The following is a 12,157-nucleotide window of genomic DNA, read 5'->3' as shown; positions in this document are numbered from 1 at the left end:
GGTGTCATCCTTTACATATTCATAATGTGCTCAGTTTTTGTTTTTAATGGCAAAATAATTGGAAAGATTACCACTGGAAATTGCTTTTACGAGTATCTGCAGCAGCCCTAACCCTCAAAGCATGTGCGTACGTCTTAAAGTGGGCATTTCACTCCAAATGAAATATTCATAGTTAACAAAAGGAGGATGAATTGGTTTAATTAAAAAGCACAGAAATAAAAGTGTTATAAAATTTTATTGTTTGCTTACTGTTTATTTTCAGAACCCCTTTTCCAAATAATCAGCAAGATTATTGAAGACCAGAAAAACAAAACAAAAACAAAATCTCAGGCTAATCTTTCAGGAACCTCACACAAATAAAATAAAATAAATCAACAGAAGAAGTCAGTTCACCGATAACTGGGGAGGTCTTCCACTCTTTGATGTCAAGAAGACAGAAAGAAATGCATAAATGTTGTCTGCAATCATGGAATCACAAACAAAAATTGAATTCTATCCTCCAAAATCTTTTATCATTTCACCAAAACTATATGAAATTGGCCTATAATTTACAGGGTACTAACTGTCAAACTCCCACATCACATTTATGGACTTCTTAAATATACATATTTAACAATAATTATAAATTACTTCCTCTTTATTGGTAAATATATATATATTCAAGAATTACATACAATTTCCATACCAAGTAAACCACTTTAATAACGTGATGTTATCATAAACATATCACCAACATGAGGAAAAGTGATACAATAGCCCCTCAAAGGAGACAGTAGATGTAAAAAGGAGAGAAGACATGATGGAAATAAAAAGGTGTTGGGGAGTTATATTCAGGTAGTGTACAGACGCTTTGGAGTCCTCTTCCAGCGCCATTCGACTGCAGTCATTCTTTACATCTGATCTCTAAGTTTAGCGAGCCTTTGAGACAGTTCGTCCTTTGGATATGAGAGTGAGAGAAAAGACAGCGATTAAATGAGGATGAAGACGAGACAGTTTTTGTTTGCTGGATCCACAAAGAACTTCTTCCTGTTTTGCTTCATCTATCTGAGTTTTGCAAATGTGTTAGTAACAACTATGATGTAATGTGTGTGTACCTGTTCTGCAGAGGCCACACTGGTACCCACTGATCCCGTCTGTCCTTGAGGGAGCTCCATGTTCAGATCCAACCTAAGCAAGAGGCGGACATGGGAAGTGTACATTTTTAAACCAAAATGAAATATCTACTCTTTCATAACACCCTGTAACACATCCGATCATATCTATGTCTCTACGTCACACACTGGCCCACGTGATCAGATATTTCACAAACAGTGAAAATGTTACCCTGCTTCATCAGCCATTTCGTGCAGCAACGACTCCACTTGATTCTGAAACACACATGACACAGCAGGTTTCACCTTCGAGTCTTTAACGGCCTGACAGCGTGAAAGAATATAAGAATAAACCGGCACGGCGTGGGGTACCTGTGGTGTTGTGAGAGTTGTCGTGCTGCTCATCGTATCCTCCATCTGGGCTGTCTGAACATCCAGTGTCTCAAACTGGTGTTCAAATTTATCCATGAGAGCAGAAATCTTAAAACAAGCATTGACGATATGTTTTAATCGTTTCTTTCTTACTAAAATCATCACACTATATCCACATGTAGACTGTTGTACCTTTTCCAGATTCATACTCTTCAATGTGGCGTCCATGCCTTTCACCACTCCAGCCATTGATTTTGTGACCTGAGATAGAAAAACACCACATCAGTCAAATAGCCACAAACAGAGCTCAAACTGAAATGTTGTCTTCAGCCTCTAACTGATCTTTCTAGGACTACAGCACCTGGTTCATTGTGACTGCAGTTTGGACCCTCGCTGCCACAGCATCTACCCGAGCGCTCATCCGCAGGAAGTTCACAGACTGGTTCTTCTGTCTGATGGCGTTTTCTGCATGAATTCTTGCCACTTCCATGTTTCCTTTCTGGATGGCCTGTGGGGTGGCAGACAAAAATAATGGTTCAGTAAAATCTTGAGCAGTCTTTCATGAACTGATGAATGGATTCTGAGTCATCGCTGCTTACCTTCTTGACTTTAGCCTTCTCTAATTTTTCCTCTTTGTCACATTTCTTGGAATTTCTTTGGAGTTCTTTGGCAGCAAACTTTAGATTGAAGAGATTTTCTGGCACAACAAGTTAAAGAAGAACAAAGCCCAAATACAAACCCCAAAGACCAAAATCTGTACACCTCCATCTCCTCACATAAGTTTGGCCTAAACTACAACTCTGTAATAATTATTGGAAAAGGAGACAGTTCATAAAGAGACAAAGATTTTAAATCTGGTATCAGGTGATAGTTCTCATTATTTATTTATTTTTTTAACCACGATCTGATGCATTTAAACCACTACAGGAAGATAAAAATTAAATGCATCTCCTTGAATTTCAAGCTAAATAAATGATCACAAAATGTGAAATAAACTTGAAGCTGGTGCTCTGATGTCATGGGAATACTGTGAAACTAAACACTCCAGCAAAAAATACACTCAAACATAGATGTGCAAGCAGAAATTTGATATCAAGGAGAATATGTCTTAAACACAAGTGTTGCCAGGGCGCGTTGTTATCCAGTTCTGAACCCTATACTTTAGTAGAAGATATAAATACAAACTTAGCATTTCAGTCAGTCTATTCTAGATAAGGATTGCGTAATTCTGACCCATATTAGTCAGACTCAGATAACAAAGGTCTGACATCATCACGTGACTTTTGGATGGAGAGACTTGCTACAAAAAAATGTCTGTCACACCTTTGAGCCACACAACAATGGTTTGTGTATCTATTTTCTCAGCTTGAATAGAGTCGTGGGCAAAAAGCAGAGTTGCACCAACAGACTGAAGAAACAGCATCACCACTGCATGATCTGTCCACAAGAGAGCACTGACAAGTTCATTTTCCATCCTGTTTACTACCCGTGTTAGTTACAATTCTTTTTAATCAAAGTCTATTCAAATGGATTATCTTTAAGATTTACTGTTTATTAAAAAATACTATTAGTCAGCTGGATTTTAAAACCCATAATAACAATGTCAATACAGCCCTTCAAATTCCAATGTCAGTCTGAATAACATTTACATTTAAAAAAGTCTGAGATTTGTTCTCATGAGTTATACTGTGACAGACACGGGTTACAAAACAGGTATTTTTGGAGTTTTCTAATAATTTGCCTATGTTTGTATGGCTCCCGGAAACCACCGCCGCGCTGTGTTCAACAACACACATCCACCTTGTTCCTTTATTATGATTCGGAGTGCTAGCTAACACCCAAACTTCACGGGAAACTACCGAGCGCCAGCTGCTTTATTTACACCCATTAGCAGTGTAAGCTCTTAAGGCCTTCAGCCCAGCTCGGTCGCCGTGTTACGACGCCTATACAGACTATGAAAGGTTCAGGTTATTCGGTAAGGCGTTACCTGTGTCTCCGCTCAATATCAAACATGTTCCGCGACGCTTCAGACATCTGTCGCACATTAATCTCAGCAGTCTCGTCAAAAACCACCGTGTTGTGTTCGCCCGTTTAGCTCGGCGTTAACATTACACCAAGTGACTCTCTCTCACCGCTCTTTTTAAAAGGATACTTTCCATGCTGGGCATCTTGAGGCCGTTCTTTTAAAATCCAACAGTTACACAATAAAATCAACACGCAAAAAAGTTGCTAAATATAACAAAACTTCCCAGTAAAACTTCACCTTTTCAGGTTTCGGTCCTCGTCTTCTTCCGCACTTCCTGATGTCTGATCAAAATATGGACGACGTCAGTGTCACGTGGTGACGGTATTCCATTCAGACGTCACGAAGGAGCGGCTAGCCCCCCTCCTCCACCCGAAATGTGAATGAGAATAAAAAAAATAAAAAAATAAAAAAATAAATAAAACTAACGTTAAAACACCGCAGTTTTTTCTACGAGTAAACTCCGGCTGAGCACAGTGACCGAGTGAGCACAGACTGATAAAAGTGGACGTGGCGTTGTACCCGGCGGAGTGCCGGTGGGCGGTAAAAGCGGTTGATTGATGATTAGATTTACGGTGTGGATCACGGCTGGGAGAGAGGATGACTCACTCCGTCTGATGTGATGTTCACCCCGCAACAGCTCGGCAGTGCGGTGGCACGCCGGTAGTTCAGCCTGACAGGTCGGTGTGCTCTGCCGTTACAAGCCAAACTTTACCAAACACTTCAGATGCGTTTGGAGGGCGCTCAGATACGTTCTTTGTTTCAAACTTGAGTGGTTGTCACTTGCAGTTAAGGAAGACACCGAGCGTCGTGATTTACCGTAAATTTCGTGACGCCTGATTGCCATGGAAACAGGGCTCCTGCGCTGAGAGGAAAGTGTCCGCGTTATAACTTCAGCTTCAGCATCAACCTTTCCAACGAGGTCGCATAAACCTGTTGGATACTTCACAGTTTTCATTTTTCTTGTCTCTGCCCTGGCTTTACTTTCCACCACGAAGCAGGTGAGTTTTTATTTGTATTTTGTAAACGCATAATTATCTCTTCTGCTGGCACAACGCAGTAAATGCACCCTTTTTTCTCCTTCCTTCAGCATATTGCTCAGTTTCGGCCAAAAAAGCAAACAAAGAAACAAAGATTGTCCTGTTTATTTACTTACACTGTCTGTCAACTTGTCAACTAGTAGCTTCTAAATGGAGCGGAAAATCCAGATGTTGGTCACATCTGGAACTAATCTGTGATACATTTTAAGTTCCGAGGACAACACGTTGCTCTGTGGTTGAAACATTAAAGAGCAAAATGTTGTTGATCCAAGCAGAAATGCCCACCACCTGCCTTTTGTGTGTCCCCCACATCACGATCACCATCTGTGTGCTCAGTATTGTGGAGTGGACTATGCTTCAATCCATTCACAAGCTTCCCTGCCTAAATATTTCAAGAGTTTCACAGCCATAATGCCACCGCAAGTGGTGCATTTGGTGTCGTGGTGGTTTTGTTTTGTTTTTTTGCGCACAGAGAGACAATCCAGGAGAGCCAACGTGTGATGCTTCATTCAGTGGCTGTATGAGTCATATAGTCTTATCTATAAAGAAGCCAAGTGGCAGAGGAGCAGTCCTGCTGCAGGACCGAGTTGATATAACCCCTGAGATTCACTAGAGGCTGCTGTGGGCCATGCTTCCCTGTGCCCCGAGTTGCTGCCACTGACTGCATTTTGCATTGATGACCGTCAAATACTAACACAGGATAGAGGATGCAGAAGGCAGGTCACACGCTGTGCGCAGCACAGTTGATTGAGTGCTGTTTACAGTACGTCACAGGGCCGTGAAAACCATGTGAATGAAATCGGTACAATTTGCGTCTCAGTTTGCATTTTTAAAAATGGGGTTAAAACATTTTCATCGGTATTTTCATTAAGCTTTAGCCACTATGCTCATATTTGATGTAACACGTTAAAATTGAACCATTCCCTTTTCTTTGATCTTTATATAAACTATATATGATGAGCTATTATGGAGGAGTATCGCATGAAAAATATTCTTAGAACAGCACACTTTTGATTTTAATTGAATCTGACCTGAAAGTTGATGAAATTTATTTATCAAGTTATGCAGATTTAAACATTAGATTTCAAACACTGCTGGTTTCATTTTGATTACCAGCTTATGCTGGTAGTATATAATAAGCTAAATGCACCTATTTCTTAGGTACATTTACAGATACACACATAAGTGGAGCTCTTCTCTGTGGTGTGTGTTCGGTAACAGGCTAAAATCTGACATTTGTCTCTGTACAGAGTGAGTCAGCGTGCATTAATGATGACGTAGACCACCTTTCCCCCACTCTAACTCATTTCCCCTTTACCCCCTTCTTAATTTAAAGATTTTAACAAAAACTATGTCAGATACAATTTGTTGTGACATTAAAAGACCAGGAACATTTACGCCATGCTGTATATTTGCAGAAAGATGTAGTCTGGGGGTATTAACCGCAACCCTGTTTTTATTATGCATGACTCCCTCTGATACCTTTTGACATAGAGTTGCAAGCCAAACAGACAAATCCAGCTTGCCTTATACAGACCGACCAGGTTCTGTAGTCGCTAAGTTGAATTTCTTCCATGATTACCTGTCAGCTGCTGAATGACAGACAGGTGAGTCACCTGTAACTAGGACATGTAATCATGGAAGAAATTCAACAAACTTGATTACTGAATATTTATCCAATGTGACCAACAAGTAAAATGGTGTGAAAGGCAGCTGGCAGTGTCCATGGCTGGCAGAGAAAAAGCCCCAGTTCAGTGTGGGAGGGGTCGTAAAGTAGAAACAAGGTTACATATTGCATTTGATTAGCTGATGCACATGGTCTTAGTTTTATGGTCTATGGCAGACATTCCGACGCGATCTTATGAGAACATATTTTTATTACATTTGTTGGATTACTGGGAAAATATCATTTGTTACTGTGCGTCATCAGTGGCTTATGTTTAAGCCCTTACTGTGCCACTTATTTGACTTTGCCATATGTTACGATTCTGTTGCCATCTAGTGGCAACACACCAGGCAAGCTAATCACCGAGATATCCTCAATCCTCAGAGCTGCCCATTATTCCTAATGCTGAATTGCTGAATTTCAAATCCAACTAATAAACAATTGGCACATATTGCAGTCAGAGAGGAATGAGGGTGGCAAAAGACTTTAGCTCATATATGCATTTTTGTTTGACTGCATTTTTGACACAATACTTTACAGAGGAGAGAAAAACAAAGGGGCAAAATCCAAGTCTACAAAACCTTTCTTTTCGCATACTCTCTTGCAAAGGCTCAGCGCTAGTGGCTTACCCAGCTCTACGTAAAAGTGCATTTTTTCCACAGGATATTATGCTTTCTGATCTCTTTTCCTGCTCCATGCGTTCTCTTGCCAGTGTAAGATGTTAGTCGTAATGTGATGCAAAACTCTGTTTCACAGGTGAAGACGATGGAGCTTCAAACAGAGAAGAGGTTCCACAACCTAACCCTGGAGCAAGTTCAGGCTCTTGACAAAGTTTTGACTGAGGTAATCCCCATCCATGGGCGAGGTAATTTTCCTACACTGCAAGTGAGAGCGAAAGACATCATTCGTGTAGTGAAGGACCGTCTGGTTGAAAGGAACATTCAGGTTAAAGATATACGCCTCAACGGCATGACTGCCAGCCACATCCTCGTTAAAGACAACGGGCTTGGCTACAAAGACTTAGACATCATTTTTGGAGTGGAGCTTCCGAGGCAGGAAGACTTCCAAGTTATTAAGGAGGTGGTGCTGGGGAGCCTACGAGACCTTCTCCCTTCTGGGGTTAACCGACGTAAGATCACCTGTCTGACAATGAAGGAAGCCTATGTGCAAAAGATGGTGAAAGTTTTCAATGAGCATGATAGATGGAGCCTTATCTCGCTTTCTAACAACAGGGCTAAAACTGTGGGGCTCCGATTTGTTAGTTCCCTCAGACGACAGTTTGAGTTCAGTGTGGACTCCTTCCAGATTATATTAGATCGTATGCTCCAGTCTTACTGGGGGAACGAAAGGAAACAAGAATGGAAGTTGGCACTGACTGCTGGGCCTTCATCTAAAAAGGACGATGACGATGAAAGCAAAGGACAAGAGAAGCCGAGCATTCCTCAGGAGGTTGAACATGATATGAAAGAAGATTCTGCAGTGGTGACTAGCACAGAAAGTCCGTGCCAGGATGAAGCTGTTTCTCCACTCGAGGAAGAGCTTCGTCAAGAAGAGGTTGAGAGTGTAGACGAAAAGCCCGAGGTGCAGCAGGTGCTGGAACCGGAGAGCATAAGCTTACAACAGGAGAAAGAGGGAGTGGAGGGCATTGAGGATGTACAATCAGAGGAGGAAATTGTGTTTGAGATGTGTGAGAAAAAAGGAGAAGAGAAAGAACAGTTTGAAATCAATTATCCTGTAGTTGCATCGCCCAAAACTTTATTTTCAGATGTTGGGGATCCTCTGATGACACATGCATGTTTAACCCTACAGAGTAATGACGAAAAATACGAGGCACAAGCTTCCCAGCCTGTAGTGTGCACATCACATACAGAAAAACCAGCTCCACAGGATTTAAGTCATCGTGAAGAAAAGTTCAACGTAGACTCTGTAAGCTGCAGGACTGATTCTACCCCAAACCCGCAAGATTCAAATCTTGAGTTTTCCTTTCCTCCCCCAGCTAAAAAATCTTGCAGCACATCAGCGGACATTGTGCCGGATTACTGCCCCTCGCCGAAATTACAAAGAAAAATGTCACGGAAGTTGATTAGTAAGCCTGAAAAATGGTCTTTACTAACCGATCTGTCAGACCTCACCACACAGCTGTTTCCACCCATAGAGCTACCAAAACAACTTCAGCCGAAACCTGCTGTGCTGGAGAGTTCTCAAGTTCACAGTTCAAACATACCAAGCTGTCAGATGGAGAACTCGGAGGGTACAGATGTACTTACAGTTCCCACACACAGTACAGTCAGTACACCGCAGGATGGGACTTGCTCCAGAGAAACTTTAGAACAAACTGTTAAGCCAAAACACTCAAAGGAGCCTCCTGATTCAGAGCCTCAAAGCAACCCATGTGCAGCAGGTGTGGTCTCACAGCCTGAGGTATATGAGCATAAACCGGAGCTGGCAGACGCCGTCCCAAACAGCTGTGAGTCAAGCTCATGGCTTGGGGAAGCAGGAGAGCCCACCATCACTGTTGAAGCTGAGTGCATGTACGGAGACTTTGATCAGGCTATGGATCATCTTCGAAACCGCCTCATTGCCACCCACAACCCAGAGGAGATCCGCGGTGGGGGATTGCTAAAATACAGCGACCTGCTAGTGAGGAACTTCCGGCCAGCCAGCGAGACAGAGATAAAGTCCCTGGAGCGATACATGTGCTCCCGCTTCTTCATCGACTTTCCTGACGTAGGCGAGCAGCAGCGGAAGATTGAGGCCTACTTGCAGTGCCATTTCATCGGCAGCGAGGAGACTAGTAAGTATGACTATTTGATGACCCTGCGGCGCGTGATAGATGAGAGCACGGTGTGTTTGATGGGACATGAGAGGAGGCAGACCCTCAACATGATCACAGTGCTGGCTCTAAGGGTGCTGGGCGAGCAAAACGCCATCCCCAACACGGCCAACGTTACCTGCTTCTACCAGCCGGCTCCATACATGACAGAACCCATTTACAACAGCTACTTCATCACTCAGGCCCAGCCGCCTCTGGTCTACCACCCGTACCCTTTACATGTCCACATGCAGACTGGTCTGGTGTAGCAACGTTGATGTGCCAACAGGGAGGCATGCAAGCTGCTTTCAGCATGGTGCTCTGCAAGCAGAAGCACAAATGCAAGTTTTAGCAACAAAAAACAACCACGGGCGCAGTGGTGTTTAATGTTTTGAAATCCCTCCTGCTTATGACATGAAAGGCAATGAAAGGTCAGAACTGCAAGTGGTCTGGGATCAAAGCACGTCACCCTTTCAAGATGAACACTTTTGACAAAGGAAGGAAACGCAAGGAACCCACTTTTCAGAGAGCTTGTGATGAGGATCGTATTGAAGCCGAGGGACTTTATTTGTGGCAGTTTCAGCTGCGTTTCGGTGGAGCTCTGAACTGATCATCATCCCGTGATGAGAACATCGTAGTGTGATACTTTCTTTATGGTTCGATAAACCTCTCTAACAATTAAACAAAATACACCTGTTGGCAACAGAAATCCTAGTTTGAGTAAAGCTTGGGTCATGGTAATTTCTCAAGGGTTAAATCTCCCATATAGGTGTTTTGTAAGTCAACAGCCTTCGTAGAGTAAAGTCAATCGTGTGGTTATAACTCTGTATTCACTGTAGAGGAATAGTACTGCATTTACTAAAAGAAAACATTAGACGAAATCTCTTGTGGTGTTTCCATAATCTTGGTGCCAAGTTCTGTGTTTTTGTGATTGTAAACATCATTTCAGAGAGCTGAAAAGTTTAGTGCCATTAGGGACTGTGTGAACATTATTGGGTTGATAAGGGGGCCTTTGTAGAAATACACACAAAAAAAGACCTTCTACATCAAAGCCCTTGTAAGTGTAAATCAGGGGTGCTCAATCCCAGTCCTCGAGAGCTACTGTCCTGCAGCTTTTAGATGCATCCTTGTTCCAACACAGCTGAATCAAATGAATGGCTTGTTATCAGGCCTTTTCCAAACTTGATGGCATGCTGAAGAGGTAATCAAACCATTTGATTCAGCTGTGTTGGAGTAGGGATGCATCTAAAAGCTGCAGGACAGTAGCTCTCGAGGACTGGGATTGAGCACCCGTGGTGTAAATCATACTCTTAGAAAAACAAGAAAGCATCAGAGTTTTTGTTTGGAGAAGACTTCTCTTTAATTATGAAATGAAAACTTTCAAGCTAGCTTCAGATTAAAGAGTTGGCACACAAAAAAAGACAAATTTGAGTTAATTAGGACATCCGTCAATAAATATCAGGCACAATAATGTGTCATAGTTGGCAAAAACTGAGAAAAAGACCAGCATATTTTTTGGGTGACAGATGGAATTTGGTTGGTAATTACCCTGTAGATTGTCATATGTTTTGGCCCGGTTATAGCTGGTCCATAATCTCCTAATGAAACACAGTGAACATCTTATCCGAGAAAAATATTGTTTCACTGAGGGTGTGACTTAATCAAAAGAAAGGTCAAACAAACAGCTTTTGATGGCTGTGTTGCTAAATCCTGACAAGTAAACACACCATAACAACTTGCCAACCACTCCATACTTTACAGAAAGGTCAAAAAAGTACAACAAAGACTATATAATCTCTTAATATGTGGGCATTCATGTACAATCTCAATTTTGAAAAAGTTTGGACGCTGGGTAAAATGTGAATAAAAATAGAATGCAGTGATTTGAAAATCTTATAAAGCATTTGTTATTCACAAAAGAACAAAGAAAATGTATCAAATTCTTATACGTTTTATGTTTTCATGAAAAATATTAACTCCCTTTGAAATTGATGGCAGCAGCACATCTCAAAAAAGCTGAGATGGAGCCCACAAAAGACTGGAAAGTAAGTGGTGCTACAAAGGAAATCAGTATTGGATGCCTGTGATGTTCAGGCCCTCGGACAGCACTGCCTTAAACAACATGATTCTGCCATGGATATCACTGCATGAGCCCAGGAACAGTTCAGAAATCACTGTTCACTGCGCCAGAGGTTAAAGCTCTGTGATGCAAACAAGAAGCCATATGTGAACATGATCCAGAAATGCTGCCATCTTTAAAATGGACTGAAGTAAAGTAGTAAATCTGGTGTGTAGAATTATGGATGCTGAATCCTCCAGACTAAAGAAGCTTGTTATAGCAGCGCTCGGTTTAAAAGCCTTTCATAAATTCAGTATGGGTAAGCTGGTGTGGGGGTGCATTAGTGCCTGTGGAACTGGCACCCAGTGCTAAAAGGTATATACAGCAACACGTTCTCCCATGCAGAAGACATTTTTCAGTGAAGGCCTTGCATATTTCAACAAGACAATGCTAAGCTACTTACTGCATCTATTGCAGCAGCATGACTTCCAATAGAAGAGTCCAAGTCTGGCAGTAGACCAAGCCTTTCACCATTAAAAAAAATTTGATGCACCATAAAGTGAAAAATACGACAAAGAAGATCCCGGACTGTTGAGCAGCTAGAATCCAGTATCAGACAAGAATGGGGCAACGTTCCTCTCCCAAAAGTCCAGAAGTTACTCTCCTCAGTTCCAACAGGTTTACTGGCTGCTGTGATGCTACACAGTAGTAAATGTGTCCCTGTCCCAACATTTTTTGAGATGTGTTGCTGCAATCGAATTGAAAATGAGCTACGTTTCTCTTGAAATGCTACCTTTTTTTCCAGTTTAAACATCTGATGTTCTCTGTGTTCTACTGTCAATAAAATATGGGTTTGTGAGACTTGCAGATCATTACATTTGAGCACCTCATCATCCACACTATAAAAGCTAATAGATAGCTAATAATAGATGCTTTCAAAGGCCTTTAATCTTTTATTTTAATACAGAGTATTTATATATAAGCCCATATTATTAATGATAACAACAAGGATGGAAGAAAAATAAATTATGAGGCTTCTTCACACCTAATATGTTTCCTACAGTCCCTTAAAATGTTAAGACACACCTCTGCTC

The 12,157-nt window shown here is 41.7% G+C and overlaps 2 protein-coding genes across 2 annotated transcripts; one reads left to right on the top strand and one right to left on the bottom strand.

Annotated features, from left to right (window-relative positions):
• Nucleotides 1-216: 216 nt before the first annotated feature.
• LOC102291213 (chromatin modifying protein 1B) lies at nucleotides 217-3,788 on the bottom strand. The gene is made up of 8 exons (XM_014333493.2): nucleotides 3,616-3,788; nucleotides 2,063-2,160; nucleotides 1,825-1,971; nucleotides 1,656-1,724; nucleotides 1,464-1,571; nucleotides 1,324-1,367; nucleotides 1,095-1,167; nucleotides 217-935 (listed from the first exon to the last, which is right to left on the bottom strand). The coding sequence occupies exons 1-8, from the start codon at nucleotides 3,629-3,631 to the stop codon at nucleotides 891-893; spliced, it is 600 nt and encodes a 199-aa protein (XP_014188979.1). The 5' UTR covers nucleotides 3,632-3,788; the 3' UTR covers nucleotides 217-890.
• A 116-nt stretch (nucleotides 3,789-3,904) lies between these two features.
• On the top strand, nucleotides 3,905-10,140 carry LOC102291518. The gene is made up of 3 exons (XM_042220813.1): nucleotides 3,905-4,166; nucleotides 4,276-4,487; nucleotides 6,949-10,140. Exon 3 carries the CDS (start codon nucleotides 6,958-6,960, stop codon nucleotides 9,271-9,273), a length of 2,316 nt encoding a protein of 771 aa, XP_042076747.1. The 5' UTR covers nucleotides 3,905-4,166; nucleotides 4,276-4,487; nucleotides 6,949-6,957; the 3' UTR covers nucleotides 9,274-10,140.
• The last annotated feature ends 2,017 nt before the right edge of the window (nucleotides 10,141-12,157 follow it).

This window comes from Haplochromis burtoni, unplaced genomic scaffold (genome assembly GCF_018398535.1).
Source record: "Haplochromis burtoni strain Fernald_Lab_line unplaced genomic scaffold, NCSU_Asbu1 Contig_56, whole genome shotgun sequence".
Classification (NCBI taxonomy): domain Eukaryota; kingdom Metazoa; phylum Chordata; class Actinopteri; order Cichliformes; family Cichlidae; genus Haplochromis; species Haplochromis burtoni.
Note: the sequence above shows the minus strand (reverse complement) of the source record. Positions and strands in the feature narration are given on the sequence as shown.